A 27,132-nucleotide genomic window follows, 5' to 3' on the forward strand; every position below is an offset into this window, starting at 1 on the left:
AGGTAACTGGTGGGTACCTGCTCTCTCCTAGCCTCTCCCAGTACAGTGATGAGAACATGATGGATCCCTACAACCTGGCCATCTGCTTCGGGCCCACCCTCATGCACATCCCCGATGGCCAGGACCCTGTCTCCTGCCAGGCACACGTCAATGAAGTCATTAAAACCATCATCATCCACCATGAAGCCATCTTCCCCAGCCCACGGGAGCTAGAGGGACCCGTGTATGAAAAATGCATGGCTGGAGGGGAAGAATACTGGTAAGATGGCCTTCCTCTTAATATGGTTACCACCATCCCCATCTTTATGGGTGCTCTTGAGCGAGAGGGCGAAGCTGTCAATTCTCTTGTCTCTGTGGAGGCTGTGCTCCATGTCCTGCCTTACTTGGCCATCACACAGCCTTATGTGAGAGGTGGCACATCAGTCAAGATTCTGTTGGTTTCGAGAGATAGAAATACAACTCCAAATAAACGAAGGCACATGTGCACCTGTTGGTTGACTTCACTAAAAAGTCTGGTGGCTGTACTGAAAATGATATGACATGAACAGCTCTCTGAAAGTTGTAGAAAGAAACCAATGCAACCAGGACTTAATGATTCCAGATTTTGAATCCTTCCAGTAGTATTGGAGTTTCTGGTCTTATATTGAGGTCTTTGATCCATTTGGATTTGAGTGTAGGGTATGGGGAAATGTGTGGATCAAATTTCAGTTTCCTGCATGTGGTTATCCAGTTTGTCCAGCACCATTTGTTGAAGATGCTGTCTTTTTTATTCAACCAAGATTCTGGAGAAAAGGGAGATACTTGGAGTTGTACCCCACAACTTAGGGAATAGCTTAGTTTCTAGCAAAGAGCACAGAGGAAAAACAGGAAGACCAAGGTGGCAGAAGGTCTTCACCATTCTTAATGCCCTGCAGAGATTAAAAAACAAATCAAAGTTTTTTTAAAAAAAAGTTTGTTTATTTATGAGAGACAGAGAGAGAGAATGGGTGCACCAAGGCATCTAGCCACTGCAAATGAACTGCAGATGTATGCACCACCTTGTGCATCTGACTTTACTTGGATGCTGGGGAATAGAACCTAAGTCCTTTGGCTTTGCAGGCAAACAAACACCTTGCCCACTAAGCCATTTCTCCATGCCCCAAATCAAAGTTTTAATTGAAGAAGTTAGGAACTATTTAGAAGTGGCATTATAACCATGTAGCAGGAGAAAAGCTTGAAATTCATAGCCAAAGGAGGTAGGGGGAGTTGAACATCAATAATCTAAGCACTTCAATAAAAAATCGGGTATGGAAAGAGACCAAATTCAACACATACAAAGAGAAAGGGAGCAGATAGCATTCGTTCCACAGAGAAGCACTTGATGAAATGTCAGTCGTTGTTTAGTTGTGGGGACATGTCATCAGGTGCAGCTGGGCCCAAGGGCTTACTGCTGCCAGAAGGCTGGCTTTACAGTGTCCACCTCTTGTTGCTTCCTCTGTACTGGAGTCGTTCTCACACGGCGCCTACCCTGGTGTCTGTAAGCAGCAGCCAGCAGCTTCAGCTTTGCCACTTGTTTTCTGAACAGGCTCAGTGGGAAAAGAGCTTCTCCTTCCTAAAACACAGACATGTTCACCCTGACTTAAACAGAATACAGTGTATATATGTACTGAAACATCACATGCCACCCCATCATGCATGAGCAATTTTTATGTTTTCATGTATCAGCTAGTTTGTTTTAATTAAAAAGAAAGGTCCATGGTTTGGGGGTGGAGCAAACTGCAGCAAAGGGGAATTGAACACTTCATGTAAGAACAAGCCAAGTGCTTCCTACTGTCTCTTTATCCCATCCCAGGACAACACACAGTGACATTTTAATTCTTATCCACACTGGTTTCTACTAGGTGCCTGCAGGAACTACAGGGTTTTTGTTTGTTTGTTATATATATATATGATATATATATATATATTTTTTTTTTTTTTTTCAGAAAGGCTGACTATGTGACCCAGACTGGCCTCAAACTTGAGGCCCTTTTTCCTCTACCTCCCAAGCACTGAGATTATAGACATGCACCATCATGTTTAGTGCGAGTTTGTTTTTTGACGAAAGTATGCCTGGATGCCTTAGCTCTCTGTGCTTCTTTGAGTAACTACTTCAAAGAAACTCTTTTGTCTCCACACTTGTTCCCCAAATAAATATTCAGGGCAAGAGTAATGTCTGATCCTAGCTCTTTATCCTTCTTTGAGACAGCAGGGAGCAAATCCCTCCCTGGTCTATGCAGAAGTGTTACAGAGCCAGAACATACTGCTTCTGCAAAAAGAGAAGCTGTGCTGAAATTTTGGCACTAATACCACATCTACTTTCATGCTACACTATATTAGTATGATCATGTGTGGTATATATGTATGTGTATACACACACACACACACACACACACACACACACATATATTGCAAGAGAGAGAGAGAGAGAGAGAGAGAGAGAGAGAGAGAGAGAGAAAATTCTGGAAAGAGACCCACAGATCTTAGATCTCACCATAGAGCAATAATCAATAACACCCTTTCCTCAGTCTCATTTGTTTCCTATGAAACTGGAAAATTATTAATTACATGGTGATTTTGGAGGAGTTTTCAAAGCCCAAAGGGAGATCTGGCTGAAGGTCTCACTGCAGTTAATCACATCCATTCATTTAGCAGGTGGTCCCCTGGGCATCTGTTAGGGATGGAATCCTGGGCTGGGTGGCAGGAATGGCATCTGAGCAAGATTAGCCCAGTGCAAGGAGCATGGATGAAGCAGGAAACAGGAAGGTCACTGAGCCTAGGCTGTCAGAAAAGTCTTGCTGAGGAAGTTCATACTGAGCAGAGCTAGTAAAGTGAGGCCAGCCCTGAAAGGAGTGGCCCAAGAAAGTTCTAGGCCTGGGACACTCAATTAAATGAAAAGTAGCTCTTAGTTCACTAGGGTATGATGTGTACAACCTGGTGGTGAGACACCAGGTTCCACGGTCAACTGCAGCCAGGTTATAAAATGTTTCAGAAGCTACTGTGATAATGGGGAATAAAGCCCATATTATTAAAATTTTATTTATTTATCTGCAAGCAGAGAGACACACAGACAGAGAGAGGGAGAAGGAATGGCTGTGCCTCTAGCCACTAGCCTCTAGCCACTGCAAGTGAGTTCCAGATGCATGCGCCACTTTGTGGATCTGACTGTATGTGAGCACTGGGAATCAAACTGAGGCTGGTAGGCTTTGCAAGCAAGCAACTTAACCCCTGAGCCATCTCTCCAACCCAAAGCACATATTTTTTTAAATTATCATTGTGATGGCACCTCCTGAGAAGCCATCCCTGAGTGTTCTATGTTGGCCCCTTCTGCTGGTCATGTTTGTGCTCATTTCTTTTCTATCTGTCATGATTTATCTTGCAACTGTTTTCTGCAGTGACATCTTTACTTGAGCTGTTTCATTGTCCCTATCCTTAGAACATGAGTGATGAGACCAAGGACCTTGTCCACACACCTGTCACTGTGTCCTTCTTACCTAGCATATATTAGATATAACATATATTAGAGCTCATGCAATGGCTCATATGAAAACTGACTGCAACCATGTGGAACAGGCTAGCCTCAAGACACTGTAATCTAGCAAGTAGTTGCAGCTGGTGACCCGCCTGGTTCTCTCCACCACCATGTTTATCATGGATTCCTGCCTGTTCTCACCACTTGCCTTGATCTGAGCATGCCCACACAGTCACAAGACTGACCTCATTAGCTTCTGTCCACACCACAAGATGTGTCACCTCAGCTGTAACACAACAGGTCAGTGCAAGCGAAATGACAGAACTCCAAGGTCCTTTCCATTCTGGCCTGTAGTCATTCTGAGGATGATTGCTGGGTTTTACCACTGCCATCTGGATCTTGCAGAACACACTAGCGTGGTCTCTGTCTTCTTCTGCTGTCACAGAATGAAATCTATATAGCTCATGGCTCTGGCACCACATGTGGTGAGGGCCTTGCCTTCATACTAATCAAATGACACAAGGCAGAAAGGCACGAGAGTGTGAGACAGCAAGAGGGTGCTGGGTCAAACTCACTTTTAATACAGTGCACTCTTATTTTAACTAACCCACTCCTGTGATAACTAACTGCCATGATAACTAACTCACTCTTGTGATAACTAACCAACTTCAATGATAACTAACTCACTCCTATGGTAACAAACCCACTCCCATGATAACTAACACACTCCTGTGATAGCTAACACATTCCTATAACAAACCTACTCCAATGATTACTAACCCTCTCCCATGATAAATTACTCACACTTATGATAACTAACCCACTTCTATGATAACCAACCCACACCTGTAGTAACTAACCCACTCTTGTGGTAACTAATCCACACCCATGATAAGGAACCCAGTCTCATGATTGACCCACTCCCGTGATAGCATACATAGGTCTATTCAGCCTTCATGACATAATCACCTCAGCTTAGGCCCCACCTCCCAGGATCCCTAGTATAGTGGCATTGGGGACAAAGTTTCCACCATATGAACTTTGGGAATACAATCAAACACCTTGGTGAAGGTTACAGTTTTTACCAACATGACAGCTCAGCAAATTCCAGGGCTTAGGAGGCCCTGAGGGGGTGTTCAGGGCAGGGAGACACTCTGTGGTTAGGAAGATCTACAGTGGTCAGATTGAGGACAGGATGGCATGGCCTGGTTGTTTTGGGTAAGGGCCCACAGGTGGGTCAGGCTGGTGCTTGTAGGGGCTAAGGGTAGGGTGAGGGTGAATAACTAACCCCCAGCAAGCCCCTTCCTGTGTCTGCTTGCAGTGACAGTCCACACAGTGAGCCAGGAACCATTGATGAAGTTGACCATGACAATGGCACGGAGCCTCACACTAGTGATGAAGGTGAGTGGGTGAGGGGATCTCTTGTGCTGCTGTATGCTCCCCACAGGGCTGGGCCCCACAGGACTCTCAGCCGCATGCACAGCCGTCCTTCAGAACAGAGGGGACAGGGGAAACCACCAACACACAGCGTGGGTCCTGGCATAGGCCCCACACAGAGCAGACCCTGCCAGTGTGCTGTAACTGCCACGTTCCATGCTTGGCCCATGCCATCCAGTTGTGCATCCTGCCCACCCTAGTGTACATCTTTGAACACCAGTGTCCTTAGCAGGGAGCAACCTTTCTTCCTCTGACCCTCCCTTTGAGGATCTGCTGTGTGCCAAGCCTGTGTTGGGACATGGGACAGATTGATGAGTGAGATGGGTCCACAAGTTATCCCTGGTCTGTCACTGACCTTGACAGATGGGAAGCAGTGCCTCATGGACAGAGTGACAATGCTACACTACAAGTGTCCCCAGCATAGGATGAAGCCAAAAGGTGATGGGTGTGGAGAACCCAGTTCCCCTACCTCTGTAACATGAAATGAGTTGGGTTGATTTAATGGAGACTGGATGATACAGATGAGCCAGCTGTATGGGCCCAGGTCTCCGTACCCACTGGACAGAGTCCTCAGGGCCCATAGTGCTAAAGGAATGGCCTGAAATGTCCAAATTTCCTTTAAAAATAGTAGAAGAATGTGATGTCCAGTCTGGATTATATTTCCTTTATACCAATGTAGTTATAAATTGTAAGTTTTAACTTTAGTATTGCCATTCTAGATTTCCTATGGTTGCAGTTTGTATAAGATATCGTATTTTTGTCCTTTTTTTGGTAGGTCTCACTCTGGCCCAGGCTGACCTGGAATTCACTCTGTAGACTCAGGGTGGCCTTGAACTCATGGCGATCCTCCTACTTCTGCCGCCTGAGTGCTGGGATTAAAGATGTGCACCACCACACCCAACCTATCCTTTTATTTTAAACTTGTGTATATCTTTTAGTCTGAGATGTACGGTTTGTAGATAGCTATGATTGTCATTGTTATTCTACCCAATCAAGTCATTTCTGCTTTTTTTTTTTTTTTGGTTTTTCGAGGTAGGGTCTCACTCTAGTCAAGGCTGACCTGGAATTCACTATGTAGTCTCAGGGTGGCTTTGAACTCATGGCAATCCTCCTACCTCTGCTTCCCGAGTGCTGGGATTAAAAGTGTGCGCCATCATGCCCAGCTTCATCTCTGCATTTTTGTGAGTACTGTGAAAGTTCTTCATTTTAATTGGATTTTTTAACCCAGTCACATACATTGTGAATATTAATATGAATTAAAATTAATTTGTGTTTGCTATCTTACTTTTTATCTTCATCTCATGGTTTTTGTTTGTTAAAATTTTGACTTTATTTTTAATGATTTTTTTCTACTATATTTTGAATTACTTATAGTGTTTGGTCTAAGTTTACCATATACATCTTTAGTAAAGTTGGAAATGTTTTCAGTTTCCCTTGATTTTTTTCCCTACTCCTTTTTCCTCTCTTCATCTTGACACTCTTGTTACATATATGTTGGTGTATTTACTGTTGCCCACATGGCTCATTCTTTCTCTCTAGTCTTCAGGATAGAAAATATTCTACCTTCAGTTCACTAATTCTTTCTTGTATTCTAATATAATTCTGTGCTTCTCTAGTAAGCTTTTATTTAAGTTGTACTTTTAAGTTGTACTGTGTTTATATTTATAACTTCTGTACCTTTCTTGATGTTTAGTATTTGATGTGACATTGTTGTGATACATTCTTTTACTTCTTTTTTTAAATTTTTATTAACATTTTCCATGATTATAAAAAAATATCCCATGGTAATTCCCTCCTTTCCCCCTGACACTTTCCCCTTAGAAATTCCATTCTTTTACTTCTTTGACCATGGTTCCTCATGGTTCTTTCTACATAATTCTTACAGACCCTCTGAAGGCTTTTCCTGCTACATTCAAAATCTGGTTGATCTCATGGGCAGTTTCCATTGCCTATTTCTTTCCCAGTCACACTTGATGTTTCTTTGCATGCTTTGTAAGTTTTTGTTGGGTACTTGACATTTGAGATAATATATTGTAGCAACTCTAGGCTCTAGTCCTTACCCATTTGGGGCTTTGATTGCTGATACTTGCATATTTATGAGTAACTGGCTGAATTATGTTAGTGAAGTCTCTCCCTGCCCACATAAGTTGTGGTAAAACCTCTGACATTGCTCTGCAGGAAGAAATGCTTTGGATGTTCCCGCAGTCATCCCAGAATGACAATAGTTTTTAAAGGACTCTCATTCTGACCAATATTCAGCTGTTAAAGGTCATAATCTTTTCTTTCTCTCATTTTCTGTTTCAAGGCAGGGCCTCGCTCTAGTCCAAGCTGACCTGGAACTCACTCTGGTAGCCCCAGCCTGCCCTCGAACTCACAGTGATTCTTCAACCTCAGCCTGTCTATGATTGGATTACTAGCATGAGCCACCATGCTAAGCTAATGCCTGCAATGTGATGGAAGATTACCCTGTTCTTTAGAACAGTGCCCTTGGTCCTACAAAGTTCTATAAGCCCATCAAGTTTTTCCTTTGAAACAGACCGTTGTTTTTGAAGCCATGGCTTGCTACTTGGTTTTATTAAGTGCCATGGGAAAAAAAGCAGCATAAGATGTTCAGAAGTAGCCTTCAGTTGAGGGTCTTGTGCTTGGATATGGCCAAGAAAGGGCTTGTCAAGCAATGGTATTTAAGTACAAGCCTGAGGAAAATTAGGAAATGACACACAGTGGTTCATCAGTATTTGTTGTTGTGGATGATTGCAAAGAGGTGGGAAAAGAGCCTGCCAGAGAGATGAAGCAATGAAGGCAAAGACCTCGTGGCAGGAAGAAGCTTGCGGGGTATCAAGAGCATCAAGAAGGCTCCTTAAATCTTTTTCCCTATATATTTTTATTTATTGATTTGCAAGGGGGGTGTGGATGCACCAGGACCTCTAGCCACTGAAAATAAACTCCAGATGGATGTGCCACTTTGTGCATCCAGCTTCCCATGGGTACTAGGGAATGGAACCCAAGTTGTTAGGCTTTGCAGGCAAATGCCTTAACCATTGAGCCATCTCTCCAGCCCTCTTTGACTCTTTATGCTAAAGTATCTAGGGCATCTGAAACTTACTTTAAAATTCAGTAAAAATGAATATGAATTGATGCATATGGACAGGTGGATGCATAGATGGATGGGTAGATAGATGATAGACAGCTATAGTATGTTAGTTGTAGAAGTTAGCTGATGGCTGTAGTAGTTACCTTTCTTCTTGCTGTCACAAAATACTTGACAACAGCATCTTAAGGAAGAAGGGCTCATTTTGGTTTACAGTTCCACAGGGTGTAGCCCGTCATGGCAAGGGAAGGCAGGACAGCCTCATGAAGCAACTGATCACACTGTGTCCAGCATCAGGAAGCAGAGAGATGAATGTGACCCACCTTGCTTTCTCCAGTTTATTCAGTCCAGGACTCCAGCCCATGGACTTGCACCACCCATAGTTAGGGTATATCTTCCCACTTAAATTCACTTAATTTAGAAAACACCTTCAGAGATTTGTTTCCATGGTGATTATAAATCCAGTCAATCTGACAACAGAGATTAATCATCACAGAGGCTATATGCATGTACACCACAAAGGTCTTGCAATGTTACCTTGTGTTTGCAAAATGCCATTATGCAATTTTAGGGTGGAAACGCCACCAACAAGGCTAATGAGGCAGGAACTGGTGGAGTGAGAGAGGAGTCCTGCAGATGATGAGTTCTCAGAGTTCCCTGGGAACAGAGCATACAAACACTTGTGAACCCTGAGAACATAGTAGAGTTCTGTTCTGAGACATTGGGAAGCCTTTGGAGTGTTTCAGCAAGAGATTTCATGGTCTCACTTGGGGTTTTAAAAGAGCCATGTAGCTGCTGTGGAGAGAAAGCTCTTTACCCAAGCAAGAACGGAAGCAGAGAGGCAGGACATGGGAATAGTGGTGCAGACCAGGGTAGCCGAGGTTAGACTTAAGGACCAGTTTGAAGGGGTTGCCAGTGGGGTCCATGTCTGGGCTCAAAAACAACACAGCTTTGGCCTGCCAGCAGGCAGATCATGGTTCTGTTTCTGAAATGGGGTGATAAAGGAATTAAATACATTTGGTGACAGAGTGTGGGAGGATGGTAAGGAGGAAAAGAATAAGCATAAGAAACCCAAATAACAGAGTTCCTAATAACTGGGAACAATTATCAGTGTTATTACCATACATTTGCACACTGCACACTGATCTGAAAGCTTAGTCTGCACCCCAGGCCACCTCTGCTGTTTCTCTCCCTTTCACAGTTTCCACACCTCTGCTCTCCTTTTCAGCTCTATACTATGGCCCATGGCCTGCCGGAAGCTCAGGGAGGAGAAAGGCATATACAAGGGGCCCAGTCAATCTCCCTGATGTTCCTCCAAGCATCAGTAAACCATGCTTGGGTTGGTACATTTATCTGTGAAGAGGGTCTAGGTCATAGAAGGTCCCTGGGGTAAACACCAAGAGCATGCTGCCATCTAGGTTCAGCTCCTGGTCTTGCAAACTCTCCGCTGGGGGATCCAAATTTGGGCATCCTCAGGTCCTCATGCTTGTGGAGAAAATGCACGTAATAGCTGAGCCATCTCTCCAGCTCTTTTGTTATGTTTTTGTTCTCTCAACATTTAAAAATAATATTAACTATCTTTGTACTTTTAAAAAATATACATACATTAATAACTATACAAAATCTGGTATTTAGTTTTTTAATGATTTTTGTTGTCAGTTTATAAAATATTTACCTATTTATGTATTTTTGTTTGTTTGTTTGTAAGCAGAGAGAGAGAGAGAGAGAATGCAAGCACAACAGAGACCATGCGGTTATGGGCACACCAGGACCTCTTGCCACTGCAAATTAACATCAGATGCATGTGCCACTTGTTATATGGGCACTGGGGAAGCCAACCAGATTTGTCAGGCTTTTTGTAGTAAGCACCTTTGATTGCTGAACTATCTCCCCAGAAAATCCATTTTTAACAACTATTGGTACTTTTTAAAGTAACAATCATGATACAAATTAAGTAAGTGGTAGTTACAATCCCTCTGCCCTCCCTAGTGTGATCATCTATCTATATTATCACAAACCTATATCATCACAGGGGGATGCCCTGCAGCTTAGATGTCTAATCTGCTTCTCCCTAATCCTTACCATCATGGTCACAATCATTGATGCCAACTGAATTCCATCCCGTACATGCACTGACATGCCTAACCACCTGGCACTTGAGGCAATGGAGATGCCTGCTGGAGGTCATATGAGCAGGAGTGATGGGCTCATATGAGCAGGAGCGATGGGGTCACAGGAGCAGGGGAGATGAGGTCACAGGAGTAGGGGAGATGGGGTCTTAGAAGTTCAAGAACCACCAAAGGCATTATAAGTGGACAAAGATGAAGATCTGTTGGAACAGTCAACTAGTGTGTAGTGCTTATATATGCATGGACAGAGGGAGAATGTATGTAAAGGTATAGGAGACAAAGAAATTCTTTTAAGTGTTGTTTGATATTTATTTTTGTATATTTTAAAATATTTATTTACAAGTAGAGAGAAAGAGAGATAATGAGAATATGAATGGGCATGCCAGGACCTTTTGCCATTGCAAACAGACTCCAAATACATGAGCTACTTTGTGTGTCTGGCTTTACATTATGTAGTAGATAGCTTCAGTTGTTGGAATGAACTTCCAAACCAGGCACATTTATAGAAGGAAGGGAATTTATTTGAAGCTTACAGGTTCAGGGAAAGTTCCATAATGGCAGAAATAGCTGGCCCACCTTCACAGGTCCAAGCAGAGGGTGGGGTGGGCAGGGGAAAGCCACCAGCAACACAAGCAAGCACACTTCAGGAACTCCAGACAGAGCTTTAGCATTTTGCATATCTCTAGACTGGAATTCCAAATCCATCCCTGCACCTCAGGGCTGGATCCTAGCATCTGCCCACAGTGACACCTCCTCCAGCCAGGTGGCTAGAGGTCTAAATTACAAGCTTTAATAAACTCCTGAATTGGGGGGCTGGAGGGATTGCTTAGTGGTTAAGGCACTTGCATGACAAGTCAAAGGACCCGGGTTTAATGCCCCAGGACCCACATAAGCCAGATGCTCATGGTGGCACATGCATCTGGGTTCATTTTCAGCAGCTGAAGGTCCTGGTGCACCCATTCTCTCTCTCTCTCTCTCTCTCTCTCTCTCTCTCTCTCTCTCTGTGCTTCTCTCCTTTCAAATAAATACATAATAAACTCCTGAATCAATTGGGAGGGGGGCACCTAGAGATCTAAATAATCTAAGTCTTATCTATGATTTAAATTATCTTAATTGTGAGTCCTGTAAAATAAAAATAAGGTATATGCTTTCAACATGTAAAGGCACAGAATAAACATTTCCAACTGCTATAAGGCATAACAAGGAGAGACCGGAACAATGAAAACTCAGTAACCATTAGGCAAAATATAAAATACAGTTCAAGTCTGATATATAACCAGTGACTGACCGTCTCTGGATTTTGTAATTCCAACCCTCCAGCTAGGCTGAATAGACAGGGAAAACTTCCATCCCAGGACAACAGTGCTCCATGGTAACCTTTGCACAGTCCTGGTATATCCAAAACATCTTCAGGTCTCTGCAAACCATGGTCCATATTCCAGTGGTTTCGTCATCTTCTTTGTCAGGGTCATCATGCTCTGCCTCACTTGCTGCATCTCGGCGGTGGTTGGCTCCTGGAACTGTGTGTACTCCAAGACTCTCTCCATGCATTTTTTTCAGGTTTCCAAACCCAATACCAGCTGGACACAGCCATATTGTTAATTCAGGGATGAAATAAAACATGACCTACCAGAGCAGGGTCCTTGTTTTCAGATCTCCATTCGAAAGAGTTTACATTCCTATCATTCAGTCTCCCCTCAGGCATCCTGTCATTGTTTCAATGTAAAGTCGTTGGGCCATCTTCCTTAAGATTGCTAAAGTACTTTACAATAGTAGCTTCAGTAACCGAAAACCAGTCTCTGTGTCAGTACATTTTAAACTTGTTTTAATTTCTCCAATTTAAAATTTTATATCTCTCAATACCATGTATTTAGTCAAACATATCAGTCCATTACAAATTTAATCTTGACCAAACTCTTTGAAGCATGGGCAGCAGAACACAGCCAGCCCTCATACCAGTAGCCCAGTTCCAAAAAGGTTTTCAATAGTCTTTTCTTCCCCTTAATAAGTTCATAAGCCAAGTCTCCACATACAATCTCTCTGCACTTAGAATTATCAAACTCTCATCAGAATAGTCCATAAAACTTGGTTTATCATTCCAGAAAGCATCTTCAGTTGTGAGCACCAAGTTTCCCATTCCTCTAGCACACAAGTTCTAAAAGACCAAAATCCATATGGTTAGATTCATCACAGCCACACCCACACCCTGGTAACAATTTTGTAGTAGACAGCTTCAGATGCTGGGATGAACTTCCAAACTAGGCACATTTATGGAAGGAAGGGAATTTATTTGAAGCTTATAGATTCAGGGGGAGGTCTGTAATGGTGGAAGAAGCTGGCCCACCTTTACAGGTCCAAGCAGAGAGGAGGGAAAAAGCCACCAGCAACACCAGCAAGCACACTTCAGGAACTGCAGACATATCTTTAGACTGGAATTCCATATCCACCCATCACCTCAGGGCTGGACTGCAGGAACCATAGTGACACCTCTTCCCACCAGGAGGCTACAGATCTAAATGACAAGCTTTAATAAACTCCTGAATCAAGCTGGGTGTGGTGGTGCACACCTTTAATCACAGCTCTCGGGATGCAGAGGTAGGAGGATTGCCATGAGTTCAGGGCCACCCTGAGACTATATAGTGAATTCCAGGCCAGCCTGGACTACAGTGAGACCCTACCTCAAAAAACCAAAAAAATAAAAATAAATAAAAAACCTCCTGAATCAAATGGGGACATCCATTCAAACTACCACATGTCTGTATTGGTGAAGTGAATTCAGGCTGTCAGGCTTTGCAAACAAGTGCCTTTAGCTGATGGACCATCTTTCTAGCCCCTCTTGATTGATTGATTAATGAGATAGAATCTCACACATCTCAGTCTGACCTTGAGCTTACTTGATATAGAGTTGAGGTTAGTCTTGCACTTTTAGTTGTGCTGCCCTACTTCCAAAGTTCTAGAATTATGGGCAATGAGCCACTCCCTTCACCACCAGCTGAATATTGTTTCAATAGTAATATGGTGAAAGTGAGGCGCTGGTATGTCAGCGCCCACTAGACATTTACTTTTTTGTGTTTGTTTCTGGGTTTGATTCAGATTATCACTATAGCCCAGATTATCACTGTAGCCCAGGATAGTCTCAAATGCACACAACTTCTGCATCAGCCTCTAGAGTGCTAGGAAGACAATCCTGTGTCACCATGCCCAGCTCTCACTGGACAGTGAGACATTAAATGGCTTACCTGAGGTCAAACAGTGGAGTGGATCTGAGCCTAGAGTCAAGGATCCGAAGCCTCAGCCTGCGTGTTCTCACTAAACATGCTGCCTGGCCTCTCCCATAGATGCTCAGGCCAGCTGGGTGAGGCTCCTGGGGTGCCCCACTGCTGACCTCGTGGTTGCTTTTTCTCTTGATTTTCTTCCAGAAGTGGAGCAGATTGAGGCTATCGCCAAGTTTGACTACGTGGGGCGGTCCCCTCGTGAGTTGTCCTTCAAGAAGGGAGCCTCCCTGCTCTTGTACCATCGTGCCTCAGAGGACTGGTGGGAAGGCCGTCACAATGGTGTGGATGGACTCATCCCTCATCAGTACATAGTTGTACAGGACATGTGAGTGGGCATTGGGCCTTCTGTGAAGAATGAGGTCACAGAATAGATGTCTGGAACGGGCAGGGGAGGGGAATGCTGGGTTAGCTACTGGCAGTTTGTTGTTCCAGGTATAATCTACTTGGTGTTCTGTAAGAATGAGTTGTTTTTCTTCCCTTTAAATGGCAATACATGAGACAAGAACACCAGTTATTTATCCTTTAGAGATTACAGAGACAGTGTTAGGTCTCAGGCACCACCCTGGCCCATGAGTGGCATCTAGGGCGTTCATCAGCCACCAGTGCCTCGTCTTTGTGTCCAGTAGATCTCTGTATCCCTCCACTGGCCAAGTCTTCCCTGCAGCCAATGACCAGCTCACTACTTTCAAGTTGTCCACAGCTCCCCACTCTAGGCACAGCTTTCTTGGGGCATGGCAGAAACAAACACATCCTTGCTTCCCTTTAGAAGAGTTCCCATTTGTAATAATTGAAGGCTTTAAAAAAGCCTAACATCCTAAATCCCAGCCCTGTCAGAAAGCTCAGGAAGTCGATACTTTCCAGGTTTTGCCTTGGCTCACATTTACTTCCAGCTCTGGTCAGGCTCAGGTGAGCTGGCCTACCACTGGAGCAACTAACCCTCCCCAGAAGCAGACCAAGCCCATGCTTGGATACAGGGAGGGAAGGTTGAGCCAGAGGGAAGGCCAACACAGCTAATGGTAAGAGGGATACTAGAGTGGAGGGCCCCTGGCGTCTGGTATCTCCAGACTTCTGCCAGCAGGGATAAGTCTTTGGAGAAAGAAGGGCATAGAATATGGCTGTCAGGGCACCCAAGAAGCTCAAGGCCCCTCACAGTTGTCCAGAACACCAGATGAGGATGTCAAGGGCAAAGGCAGCTCTTTCCCTCACTCAGCTCTGACTCATGGAGCCATAGAAGACGTGGCACCCAGCACCCCATTCAAGGACATGGCACTCAGCACCCTGTGCTGTGAGAGTCCATACTCTGTGCTCAGCTTTCAGATTCTACTCCCAGGAGAGAGAACAAGCTAGAAAAGAAGAAAGAGAATGTGGTGTGAGTGCAGGTTAGAAGAGGGCCTCCTGGCTCTGGAAGCATTACAGTAGGCATGTGTGGCAAGAACGTGTTCTTCCTGGGCTGTATGCGCAGGTACATGTGTGCAGACTTGGCTCTCCCCCATAGCTTTGGTGGAACCCTATGTGGCCTGGGTCTTCCTCCAAAGTGGGAGGCACCTTCAATTAACACTTCTCTTCTCCCTAGGGATGACGCCTTCTCAGACAGCCTGAGCCAAAAGGCCGACAGTGAAGCTAGCAGTGGGCCACTGCTGGATGACAAGGCCTCCTCCAAGAACGACCTCCAGTCCCCCACGGAGCACATCTCAGATTATGGCTTTGGGGGGGTGATGGGCCGGTAGGAAATGCGGGTTCATTTTTTCCCTGCTGATGCCATGTATGTTTGTATCTGAATTGGGAGAAACAAGAGGGCAGGAAAGGGAGAAGGAGGCTTTTGCAGTCCCTTGTTCCCACTTGCTGTGACCTTGGCACAGCTGGGTGAGCTGGCTAGAATGGCTCAGGATTGCAAGGTATGAAGTGATCTGGGTCAGCCTGGGTTATATAATGAGTTCCAGTCCAGCCTCAGCTCTGTAGTAAGACCTGCTTAAGAAAAGTTACTGTAATGATAAGGGAGAGAAAGAGAAATTGGCGAGTGTTTACCCCTCTCCCCAGCTTCTGCGCCTCCTCCCAGCATTGTGCTGCAGAGCTGCATTGCTACACAATATTTTAAAATGTGAAGCTCCCATGCTCCCCAAAGCATACCACATAAACAGACAGCTCACACCTACTCATTCACTGGGGGAAGTTGACACCCGATCCACCCACCTAGTTGGCAGGAGCAGATTTGTGAATTTCTTCACTCCCTGTGGGTGGGCTGGACTGCCATATAACCCTTCTACCAGTGAGGAGCTGCATCCACTCTCCTGAGAACAAGAAACAGAAAAAGCTGATGATTTCTCACTCTTGGAATGTCATAGGCTGTTCCCCTACCCCAGCTGAAGGGTCATGTGATCAACCCACGTGGGCCAGTCTTCCTAGATGGAGCCAAGGACACCAATGGGAGACTACAATGGGAACATACTTAAGGAATTTATTTTAGCTGACATCCTGGGGCCTCTTTTCAGGCCTCTAATCAGTTTGGTAGACAGCTCCAAACACTGCTAGATATTGGAATCAAGGATGTGGAGAAGTGAAAGGCAAGGGAAGGTCAATAAGAACATCATGGTCCCCCAATTCCTAGGAGGATCATATCTTTCTCTCCCTCTTCCCTCCCTTGTCTCTTTTCTGCTTGCCGTTTCTCGTGCCTCCTCCTCCCTAACACCTGTGCTTTGCTCCTGTTGGGCTAGTCACTGGCTTGCTTAGCTTTGCTGGGGCAGATGGTTAGAAGTATGGCTGCTCAAATTGGACTTGGCCTAGTCCCATCACACTGTCCTTCCCTGCCCCCTCTCCATGTTCAGCCCTCTCTCCCCTCACTAAGGGCTCAGTATCTTCAGTGACCTCCACAGGTTGAAGCAGTCTTTATCTTTAAGATATTTTCAAACACGTTTGGAAGCAGAGGAGAGATACTACACTAATGTAACAGATTAGCAGGATGGATCTTGGAGAGAACACAGGAAAGCTTATGGTAGACAAGAGGCTTGCCTTGTAGATACTCAGCCCTGTCCCTTTGGCCATATCAGAGCCCCCAAGGTAGGTTGATGCACCCAAATGCACTAGGGGGGTGCTCCACAATGCAGCCACGCAGCATTTATGTTTAGAATTGTTTTCTAAGACTTGAAAAGGCCTCACAGGCATAGCCCTGTTCCCAATAGGTTGGGGGTAGGTGACAGCAGTGAATAGGTATTGGGTCGCAGGGATCCCTCCTGTGCTTGCTATGGCTTTTTGGTATAGTCAAGCCTCAATGTATCAGACCAGTTGGAAGCCCACTGGAATCAAGGAAGTGAGTGAAGAGCTTCAGACTATCATGACTCCACCCAGCTTTAGCACTTCCAGGTTGGATACCTTCTGCCCTAACTGACATAGCCACAGGATTCATTTTGCAGTCAGCCCCAGTACAGCTACAGCCAGCATAGATCCATGCTCCACTTTTCTCCCTGGCACCTGTGACGCCTTCCCTTCAGGGTCGCCATCTCATGTCTGAGCAGGTCCCCTCATTGCCAAATTGTGCAGTCTGGCTGAATGAGGCTTCACTATACCCACTCCCTAGACTAGCATGTGATACGTGGAATGGGGGTGGGCTGGTCCTTCCTGAGACTGGCCGGGGTTGACTTTTGCCCCATGCTCTCCATCCCCTGGCTCCTTTGCAGAGTGCGGTTACGATCTGATGGAGCGGCCATCCCTAGGCGCCGAAGTGGGGGCGACACACACAGCCCACCCCGGGGCCTGGGCCCCAGCATAGACACACCACCCCGGGCTGCTGCCTGTCCAAGCAGCCCCCACAAAATCCCCCTCACCCGGGGGCGGATCGAGAGCCCTGAGAAGAGGAGGATGGCAACGTTTGGGAGCGCCGGCAGCATCAACTATCCTGACAAGAAGGCACTCTCGGAAGGGCTCTCGATGAGGTCCACCTGTGGCTCTACCCGGCACAGCAGCCTAGGGGACCACAAGTCCCTTGAAGCTGAGGCCTTGGCAGAAGTAAGGGCTAGCTAGTAGAAGGCAGCCAGGCCAGCAAAATGCTATGGGGTGGGGGGAATGGGTGGGAACTGCTGAGAGGGAAAGCACTACGGTATATTGGCTGCTGAGTAGGGGCTAAGATTTCTGGAAGGAATAAGACCCCCAGTGTCCAGGGACAGGGGGAGGGTGGGGTTGGGGCAATAACAGCCTCTGTACAAGATGACATGATTGGGTTTATCTGTTCATCCATCTATCCATCCATCTATCCATCCACTCATCTTCCATTCATTCACCCATTCATTGATGAATATCAATTGAGAAACTATTGCATGACATTTACTATGTGCAGTGAAGTGCTGTCAAGACCCAAGATAGAGTTTGGTCCTCCTCATGTGAGCTTACAGTTTGAGAGAGATCTATCAACCAGTACCATAGTATCAACCACAGCTATGAAACAGCAGTTGGGTGGTATATCTTTAAGGAGTAGGGGATGGCACATAGTATTTTTTTAATTTAAAAAAAATATTTATTTATTTATTAGAGAGCAATAGACAGAGAGAGAAAGAGTGAGAGAGAGAGAGAGAGAGAATGGGTGTGCTAGGGCCTCTAGCCACTGTAAATAAACTCTAGACACGTGTGCCACATTGTGCATCTGGCTAGTGTGTGTCCTGGGGAGTTGAGCCTTGAACCTGGGTTCTTGGCCTTCACAGGAAAGTGCTTAACTGCTAAGCCATCTCTCCAGCCCAGTATTTTAAGGATCCAAATTTTGGGGAATCACACCTAGGCAGACAGTGATTCCCTGGGGAGGTGTGACCTGAGAGCCAAGGGACTAACTAGCTGAAGTAGAACGGAATGGTGCTCCATGTTCTTCCAGAGTCTTCTGTTTGTTTTTGATCTTCTTTGGCAATTTTTACATTTGCCAAATGAATAGAACTGTGCCTTGTTTACCAGTTTGCATAACTGGTTTCATGTGTTTCTGACAGTTCTATCACATTTCCTGGAGTTGCTGTTTTTTCTACCTTCTCTGTAATGTTGGATTGGGATCTATTATGCCCCTTAAGAGATAACAGCCAACAGACCCTTGTGGGCAGTGAGGATTCTCTTGTGAGAGTGTCATTTGAATACCTGTTCAGAAGGAGATGGGGAGAGACTGTGAGCCTCTGAGCGCATCCTTAGAGGAGTTCAGAGAAAATGCTAGAAGCACACGCTGCTCAGAAGCAACTCACCAACCGCTGGACTCCACACATGGGTCTTCACCCCATGTCCTCTTGCTTACTCCCAAGGAGACTCTGGGATCAGTGCTTGGCACAGGTCAAGCAGAGAGGGAAGGCATCCTTGAAGGAAGTCCTCTTGGAATCGTGACCATAGCACCCACACCTCCTGGATGTCCCAGTCACAATGGGGAAAGGCTTACTGAGGCTGAGTATAGAGCCTTTTACATAGAGAACCAAATACAGTCAGGAGCACTGGGTCTAAATCAGGTTCCATTGCAGACCAGCCCCACAGACTATCAAAGGAGTGAGGGAAGTGTTTTGCAGTTAGCACCGGTACAATGCTGCTCTGACCAAGGGCAAAGGCACACATACAAGACTTTTTAGAAACCTGAAATATATTCATCTGCATTGTGACTCTTCACCAATGAAAACCTGGAACATTTTATTTGGCTTTTATTTGTGGAGCACTTTGCAAATCCAACTCAAGGAACACACGTGTCAAGGCTGTGTGCTCTCAATGTACAAAGACATCTAGATGCTCAAACTGAATAGTGCCTTTGACATGTGGTGCTAACATAAGAACTCATGGAAACAACTTGCAAACAGACAAGAGGAAACTGGACAGCCACCACGAGCGTGCTCAGGCTTGGCTCCAGTGAGCCCTTAACTTTGCAGACTACAAAGGGGAAGTGGTGTGGGGAATCCCAAGTAGTAGGTGGAGTAGCCCCAAATTCTCAGGGCTCAAAATGTCTTGAATGATTTAGATTTGAAACTCAGATAAAGACTGTGGTTGAGACTGTGCAATGCTGTCATGTGACGTGGGGGAGGAGATGAAAAGCAACTGCCTTCCCTGTTCTGTTGCTGGGTCCCCAGCACTTTTCTGTGGCTTCATCCTAAAGGCTCACGCACCCCCTGTCAGACTAATGCAAGACTGCAGCCTAAACACTTCAGCCCATCTTTCTCTGAGCTGTCTGTCTTTCCTGCTCATACTCTGCCAGGTAGTGGTGGGGGAGAAGGAAAGGAGTGTAAATTACATTTTATTCATGTGTCACTTCAGCCCACACTGAATTCAAGAAAACTGAGAGAGTAATGAGGGAGGAACTTAGTCCCAGCACAGTTGGTGAGGCTGGGATTACTGGTAGACAGTGGCATGTCCTTGCAGGGTCTGTAAGTAGCAGTCTAGGGAGAAGATGGTCATCCCTCCCTTTCTGAAGAGAATTCCCTGTAGATGATCCTTTGGATAAAGCTCTCACAAAGGTCCCCTATTAAATCTGCCAGCACTATGGGACAAGGGATAAAACGTCATGGGGAGGCACAACTGCTGATGTCAGTAACTAGCAGGACACCGATGGTCCCTTAAATCAAAAGGGGCCTGGGGAGATAGCTCAGGAGGTAAAATGCTCACCTCACAAGCATGACAACTTGAGTTGGAGCTCCAGTACCCATGTAAAAAATGCCAGTGTGGCAGGGCATGCCTGTAAATCCCAGCACTGTGGGGGGGGGGGTGGAAATGGGATCCCTTAAGCTTGCTGGCTATCCAGACTAGCCCAATTGGTGAACTCTAGGCCAATAAGAGGCCCTGTCTTTAAAATGTTAGACAACTTTACTGATGATGACACCCAAAGAGTGTACTCTGAACTCCACATAAATACATGTGCACACACCTGCACACATAAGAACATGTATGCACACATGCATGTATAAACACACATGCATGGGGAGGCTGTCTGTCATAGAGGAGGCTTCCTGTTGAAGACTCCAGCAGACAGCAGCTTCCACAGCATCTCCAAGCTCTAGCTCCATCACCTTCTCCAGCCTCGTGCGTGTATTCCAAGACTGGCTCCAGGATTCGCACAAGAGCAAGCCTCCTTTAGTCGTCATCGTGGCGAATGAGGCTCGGCATGCCACCTGCCAGCAGTGGTTTCAAGCAACATCACTTGTTTGGTCCAGTTGGGCTCTTGGCTAGAGAAATTCCTCTCATGTCTGCTGGACGTGGAGTGGTCCCCTTGACAGTTCCATGGATCAAGGACTGGTAGGCTCCAAGGACTTGGAAAACCACTGTTTGGCAGTCTGCAAAGCCTCATGTCCATCTTCTCATTCCATTTTCACAGCAAGCGTGGGTTTTTAGCTGAGGCCAAAATGTCCATTGTGCAAAGTGGCTAATGCTCACCCAGTCTTGCTCAGGTCTCATGGGTCAATGCTGCCTTCCACCTCCAGCGCGGACTCTGATGGGGGAAGCACCTTGGAAGCTTCCCAGTGGGATGAGGAGCCCAGGCTGCCTTGTGTGCCATGCCTCTGTCATCCAAGGTGCTCCTCTGAGGAGCTAACAGATATTACAGTGTCCCATGAGCACATGAGGATTTTTTCAGATCTAAAACTTTCTCCTGACTTTTTAACTAAAAAATAAAGAAATGAACTTTTCTAGTTATAATACATATAGGAATAGTAGCAATCTCACCATTCTGTAATAAACATCCTGATATATTAGTAATTTTCCTATAGGCAAGGATTCCTTTTGATTGTTAAAACTGACACATAGTTGTACAAATTCATGGGGCACAATGTGAAGTTTCATTGTGTGTATACCTTAAGTCATGATGAAGGACCTTTGAAAAAAGTAACAGTGGTTAGGGACACACTCAACTCAGACTGCACGGGTCCAGACTGGGATGGAGTATGCTACCGATTGGCTGTGACCTTGAGCAAGTTACTTCATTAGCCTGAGCTTTGGTTTCCTCATATGAAGAGTGAGTGTAATTGGTGTTTCTTCCTCATCTGTGTAAGCATTAAGTGAATTATTAGTGAAAAGCTTAGTGTCAGGACTCTTGACTAGGCTGGTGGCTGCTCTTATTTTTGTGTGTTCCTCTGCACTAGGTTGTCAGGCCAAGTAGACATTTCCCAATCCTCTGAAGTGGGTATTATAAATATTTCTAATTTACCATTGAAGATTCTAAGGCTCAGAGTATTAACTTGCCCAAGATCATATGGTAAGAAAGTAGCAGAAGCAGGATTTGAACGTCAGAGCCTACCCTTTTCTCCAGCATGGTTGGCCTTTTTTGATAGTGACTTCTATGCAAGACAGATACAGGGGAGACCCACACTGATTCTCCCGATTGGTTTATAAGATGCCCTAGAGGTAAGATTTTCATCGGGGCCATAACGTGTGGAGCTAGTTTGCAGGCCTTCACACTCTGTGCTGACCAGAATCTTCTTTGTCCCCAGGACATCGAGAAGACCATGAGCACAGCTCTGCACGAGTTGCGGGAACTCGAGAGGCAGAACACAGTCAAGCAGGCGCCAGATGTGGTGCTGGACACCCTGGAGCCCCTGAAGAACCCACCAGGCCCCATAAATTCAGAGCCCGCCAGCCCCCTGCACACCATCGTCATCCGAGACCCCGATGCTGCCATGCGCCGCAGCAGCAGCTCCTCCACCGAGATGATGACCACCTTTAAGCCAGCCCTTTCTGCCCGCCTGGCCGGTGCTCAGCTCCGCCCGCCTCCCATGCGGCCTGTGCGTCCCGTGGTCCAGCACCGGTCCAGCAGTAGCAGCAGTTCGGGTGTGGGCAGCCCGGCAGTGACACCCACAGAGAAGATGTTCCCCAACAGCTCCACAGACAAGTCGGGCACCATGTGACCTGCAGGATGGGCAGCTCAGCTGGGGCCCACTGGACACACCATGGCCTGGGGTGGCCTCAGCGGCTTCCACTTGCTTCCCAGGGATCCTGGCCTTGGAAGGCCTCACCCAGAAGGTCAGGCTGGGAGGGTGTTTTTCTGTGGAGAGTGGAGGACTTGGCATTAGCTGCAGCTCACACTCAGCCATGTGAACCCCACAGACACCCTAGGAATGCCGGTGCAAGAACAGACTCGAGGACAGCATTTCCCAGGATTAAAGCAAAATGCTAATTGTCTTCTCCCGCATATCGTCACTGGAATATTATTCTCTCCATACGTATATATGTGTGTGTATATAAATATGTGCATATATACGCATATATGTGTACGTATGTGTCTATAGGTGTGTGTGTATATATATTTATGCATCTATATAATATACTAGATCTGGACATACACACATGCTAAATGTATATAGGATCTCCTTTTTCTGTTTATGAAACTTAGATTTACCTCAGACCCATGCCACCAAACATCTCCCACTGAGTTATTTGGTGGGATTTGCAGGGACTTTTCTGGGAGAACTTTGAGGCCCCACAGTAACTGCGAATGAAGCAATATTATCACTAACCTGCAGAAACACAAAAGCAGAAACAGTCTCCCACTGTCTCCAGAAGCCGTGGCCTTCCAGAACAGTCTGCCCCTAAAGGAAGGGTAGGGCAGGCAGTACCCCAAGCAGGCTGCTCCTAGAGGTGGAGAACCCTTCATAAAAACCCTTCATCTACCCCAGAGACCTTGCCCTGCCACCCGAAAGGCCCAAGGTCAACTGTATCCCTGAAGGCTCCGGGGAAGTTGTCGGGAAGACCTCTTATCGCAGGTAGCATCCTTGTGTCTGTGTGTAGAACTGGGAGGGGAGAAGACAAGCCCCATTGAGCACAGCATTCCCTGTGTTTGGGAAAAAGGCAAACACAAATGCAGTGGTGTGAGGTACTTCAGATCCTAAAAACACTGTAGGAATAAATCTGTGGTAACTATAGATGTTTAACTTATATCATCTTCAAAATATTTAATTCTTTTCCTCGTTCTACTAATTATACTGTGTCAGATTTGGATCTAAACAGGCAAGGAGGTGTTGAATCACACCACTTTTATTTGAAATCATGCCATGGTACACTGTGGTTTGCCCCCCGAAGAAGTGAGTGCCCAGTCAGCACTCAGGCCTCAGGCCCCAGGCGAGGACAGACCTTGGCAATGAAAGCACCACGGGGAAGCTTTCATGCAAGCAAAAGAGCTTCCTGCCCTCCTTCCCCTCCTCCTCACCCACTCTCTCCAGAGCATTTCATGCAGATGAAAACATGGTGATAGAGATGAGGTATATGATTTTTTTTTTAATATAACAATCTGGAAAGGGCCGGAATTGCTCTCAGTTGGTTACATTTTACCTGCACTTTTGATGTCTCTGTTTTCCAGATTTTTCTAGATAATGGATCACAGGTGAATCTGATCCTAATGGGACCACTTTACTGACTCTCCTGACACCAAACAAATCTCTCTCTCTCTCCCTCTCTCTCTCTCACGACTTGCCTCCTTTTCTCCCTCCCTCCTTCCCTCTGAAGATTAGAGTCCAAATTCCACAGTTTGAGTTGCAGCCCCCACCATGTAGGAGCCATATGACCCTGGGCCTCACATTTACCCTGTGAAGTGAGGCTGCCATCCAGCTGGGCTCACTGGGAAGCACTGTACCAATACTCTGCTGCTCTTGCCATGAGGAAGATAAGTCTTTCAGATCCAGAAGCATCCAGAACTGTTTTGGGGACATGATAATGGGCAGTGGAATTTTCTTACCAGCTTACTGAGAACCCTGAGCACCTATAGCCCTACAGATGCATCACCCATGGACACTTGAAAGACCATTATTAATTAGCATTCCTTTCCATTGGATTAGTTTCTGCTCCCTCCTCTGGTCCTCCATTACAAAGGTAATTCTACACCCAAAGAGAGGTACTTAGTGAGTTGCTGATATCTGGGTGGGCATGAGGAATGTCAGTCATTCTTCCTGGTCTGAAGGACCAGCCTTGAGATTGTACCACAGATACACCATAGAAGAAAGAGTCAAGACTGAGCACAAAATGGAAACGTCAGGAGAAGACCAATGAGGAACCTGACCTAGGGCCACCAAACCTTGTTTTTGTAGCTCCTGGCTTCAAAAGACCCTATGTCTTTGAGCACATATCCCCATTTTTTTCAGCTGAGAGCAAAGCCTTTTAAACCATGGACCTGCTCAGCATTTAACAGGTGGCTGAAAGGAGGCTGGATCAGGCTCGGAAAGTCCTTATTTGCAAGAGTGCTCTGCAGGATCAGAGGATATGTGACTTCTGATTTCTGCCCCAGAGCTCCTCCCATATTTTACATCCAGTCATCTCCCAGGCAAAATGCAACATTTTCAGTGCAATACCCGATTAAAAACAAACATTTGAGTTTGTAAGACTGTTTCCTGACACCCAGCACGAGTCAGGCTGTGTAGCTCTTCCTCTGCATTGTCATTTCATTATCCTAACTGACAACAGATCTGACTTTCCTCGAATGACCCAAAGGCAGGGCCTCTGCTGTTTTCTTTAAGCATCTATTTTCCCCCCATTGGCAAATGGCCGACAAATTCACATTTAGGGAAACATGCACAAAGATGGCAGCTGAGTCCCCACTCCCCCAGCCCCAACTGTGAGCGTTGAGGCAGAACAAACAGAAAGACACTGTCCCCACCCACCTCACCCTTCTTCATCTGGGCCCCCTGCATGTCCTAGCCACTCTCCAACTCAGTCCTGTCAGTGTCCACCAAGCATTCTCCTGACTCCTGCCTGTTTTAGTCCACTATATATTGCTGTATTTGCTTACATGCTGGAAAGTAACTGTTAAAATGTGAAACTGTAATGTTTAAAAGGCTATGATTAAATTATAGCCAATGCCACTCACCAAATCTTTGCACCTAGTAGATAGATCAATGTAAAAACAAATACCAGAACCCTAACTGTACAGTGAGTGTGGGGGGATGTAGTAACCTAGTTAGTAGTCCTCAGTATAGCCAAGTGTAAGGGGGAAGTGGTGTCTACCTTCAAGTTCATCACCATTATTGAAAGCTGTACTGATCAGTTAGTTGATAACGGGCATTTTTTAATACATTTTCTTTTGGCTTCATGGAATGATTTAACCTTCACCTTACCCCAAGGTCAAGCCTTTAGTCTTTGTGTATAACCAATGTTCAGTCTATTTTAGGAATGAACCAGCAAGATGTTCATTTAAAACTGACCAAAGACAATTAATTCCTGGTCTAATTTCCTGGGCGTCTGGTGGCCCAGCTGCCGCTGAAGACCCATCTCGGATAAATTTGAGAACAAGCTATGTTCCAACCCTACTCTCCCCCCTTCTTCCCTTTTCCTCAGAAAGAGCTGCTCTGAGCTGTGGGATTCTATGAAAAAATTCTTGCCTTTCCTTGTTTTCAGTGCTAACGATTTCTCACCTTGAAGCGCCTTTTGAACCCCGGACAGAGCACACAATTGGAGGGAATTGTGGGCTTGGGAATTAGACCTGGGAGTCTTTTCTCTGATTCAGTAAACTAGGGGGTCAGGAAAGAAATGGATTCCCAAGGAATGAAAGGTTTCTATTCAATGAAGAAATCGGAGTGGGAAAAGACACAGGGAAATGGAGCCATCCTTTGGCTAACTGGCTGGGACCAGCAGTTCAGAGATCTGCCTTATAAACACTTCAAACTGGTTTGTGGGACATAAGGGAGGCCTGTGGGGGACGGGCCCTCATGCAGGGCTGCCTTCACCGGTCCTGTCTGCTGGAGTGCCTTGTGGTTGTTTCTTTCTAATTTGGGAGGCATGGACGGAGAGGACTCTGGTGACCTTGTACCTGGTCATCGTCCAGTGCTCAGCGCACATACACATAACAGCTGATGGAAAAAAACCACAAGGACTGACATGATGGTCCTCCTTCTCAGCCTTCCTATTCCTAACTTCTCACACATCCACGTGGTTCCACATCAGAGCAGATGCCTCATCCTCCTGAGAAACTGGGAAAGAAAAGTGGAGGAGGGCTCTCCAGCCATGGTGGTGGGCCCTGCTGGTCTGGGAAGGGAAGGCATGGCAGGACAGGAAGGCAGAAAAGGGCAAGCTGAGGTGTTACATAGCTGATTTTCTGCTATGCAGAGCTAATGTTGACATTCTGTGTCAACTTCCCTGGTTACTCTGGGGTCTCTTCTCCACTGAGCAGAATTTCTAGTGGAGAACGTTCCGCACATACCCAAAGGTGCCCAGGGGAGCTGTCAGGAGGGACTTTGCTGTCAGCCTGAGACTTCCTGACCTCTCTGAGGTTGATTTGCCAGTATCCCACTGTCCCATCCCCTGGGACTGGCCAAGTGGCCATCGCTGCCCTTTGCTGACACCTCCTTTCTGTGTTAACTGTCCCTGGCAAATAATGAAGCTGTTCCTGGAACCGGAACCGCCAGAGTGCACTTTCCTTCCCTGGACGGAAGTGGGTCCTGGCTGGCGCTGCTGCCCAGGCCCTCGTCCTGCAGTGTGACTGTTTACATGGTTTGGCAGTAGGTTTGCTTCTGACTGCTTCAGAGTGGCTGGTCTGTTTTGTTTCCTTTGCTTTTATTCCTCCTTTAAATTGTGACAGGAAAAACAAACCGAAACCATCCAAGGAAATTGCTGGTTGCCTGTCCCCATGTGATGCTAACTGTTACCCTCTTCCGGGTATCATTTCTCTACCTTATGACCAAACGCCCGTCCTATAGCGTGTCTGATTGGATCCTTTGTTGAGTATTCTGATGGTGCCTGCTGGTTTGATGTGGAGCTATCCTGTGAAATAAACAGCTTAACTTTTCTCAGATGTGCTCCTGTGCTTTT

At 46.0% G+C, this 27,132-nt stretch overlaps 1 protein-coding gene across 5 annotated transcripts in view; it reads left to right on the forward strand.

Moving 5' to 3' along the window:
• The window catches only part of Srgap3 (SLIT-ROBO Rho GTPase activating protein 3), a 273,622-nt gene extending 246,513 nt beyond the window's left edge, over positions 1-27,109 (forward strand). For 4 of the 5 annotated variants that reach the window (XM_045133456.1, XM_004651477.3, XM_004651478.3 and 1 more), the window contains 6 exons: positions 32-259; positions 4,812-4,891; positions 13,564-13,744; positions 14,993-15,142; positions 17,091-17,418; positions 21,834-27,109. In XM_045133456.1, coding sequence (XP_044989391.1) covers positions 32-259; positions 4,812-4,891; positions 13,564-13,744; positions 14,993-15,142; positions 17,091-17,418; positions 21,834-22,247 — 1,381 coding nt within the window. In that variant the 3' untranslated portion in view covers positions 22,248-27,109. The remainder of the gene's footprint in view (positions 1-31; positions 260-4,811; positions 4,892-13,563; positions 13,745-14,992; positions 15,143-17,090; positions 17,419-21,833) is intronic. The other variant, XM_045133458.1, reaches the window with a different exon arrangement.
• Positions 27,110-27,132: the final 23 nt, after the last annotated feature.

This window comes from Jaculus jaculus, chromosome 14 (genome assembly GCF_020740685.1).
Source record: "Jaculus jaculus isolate mJacJac1 chromosome 14, mJacJac1.mat.Y.cur, whole genome shotgun sequence".
Lineage (NCBI taxonomy): Eukaryota > Metazoa > Chordata > Mammalia > Rodentia > Dipodidae > Jaculus > Jaculus jaculus.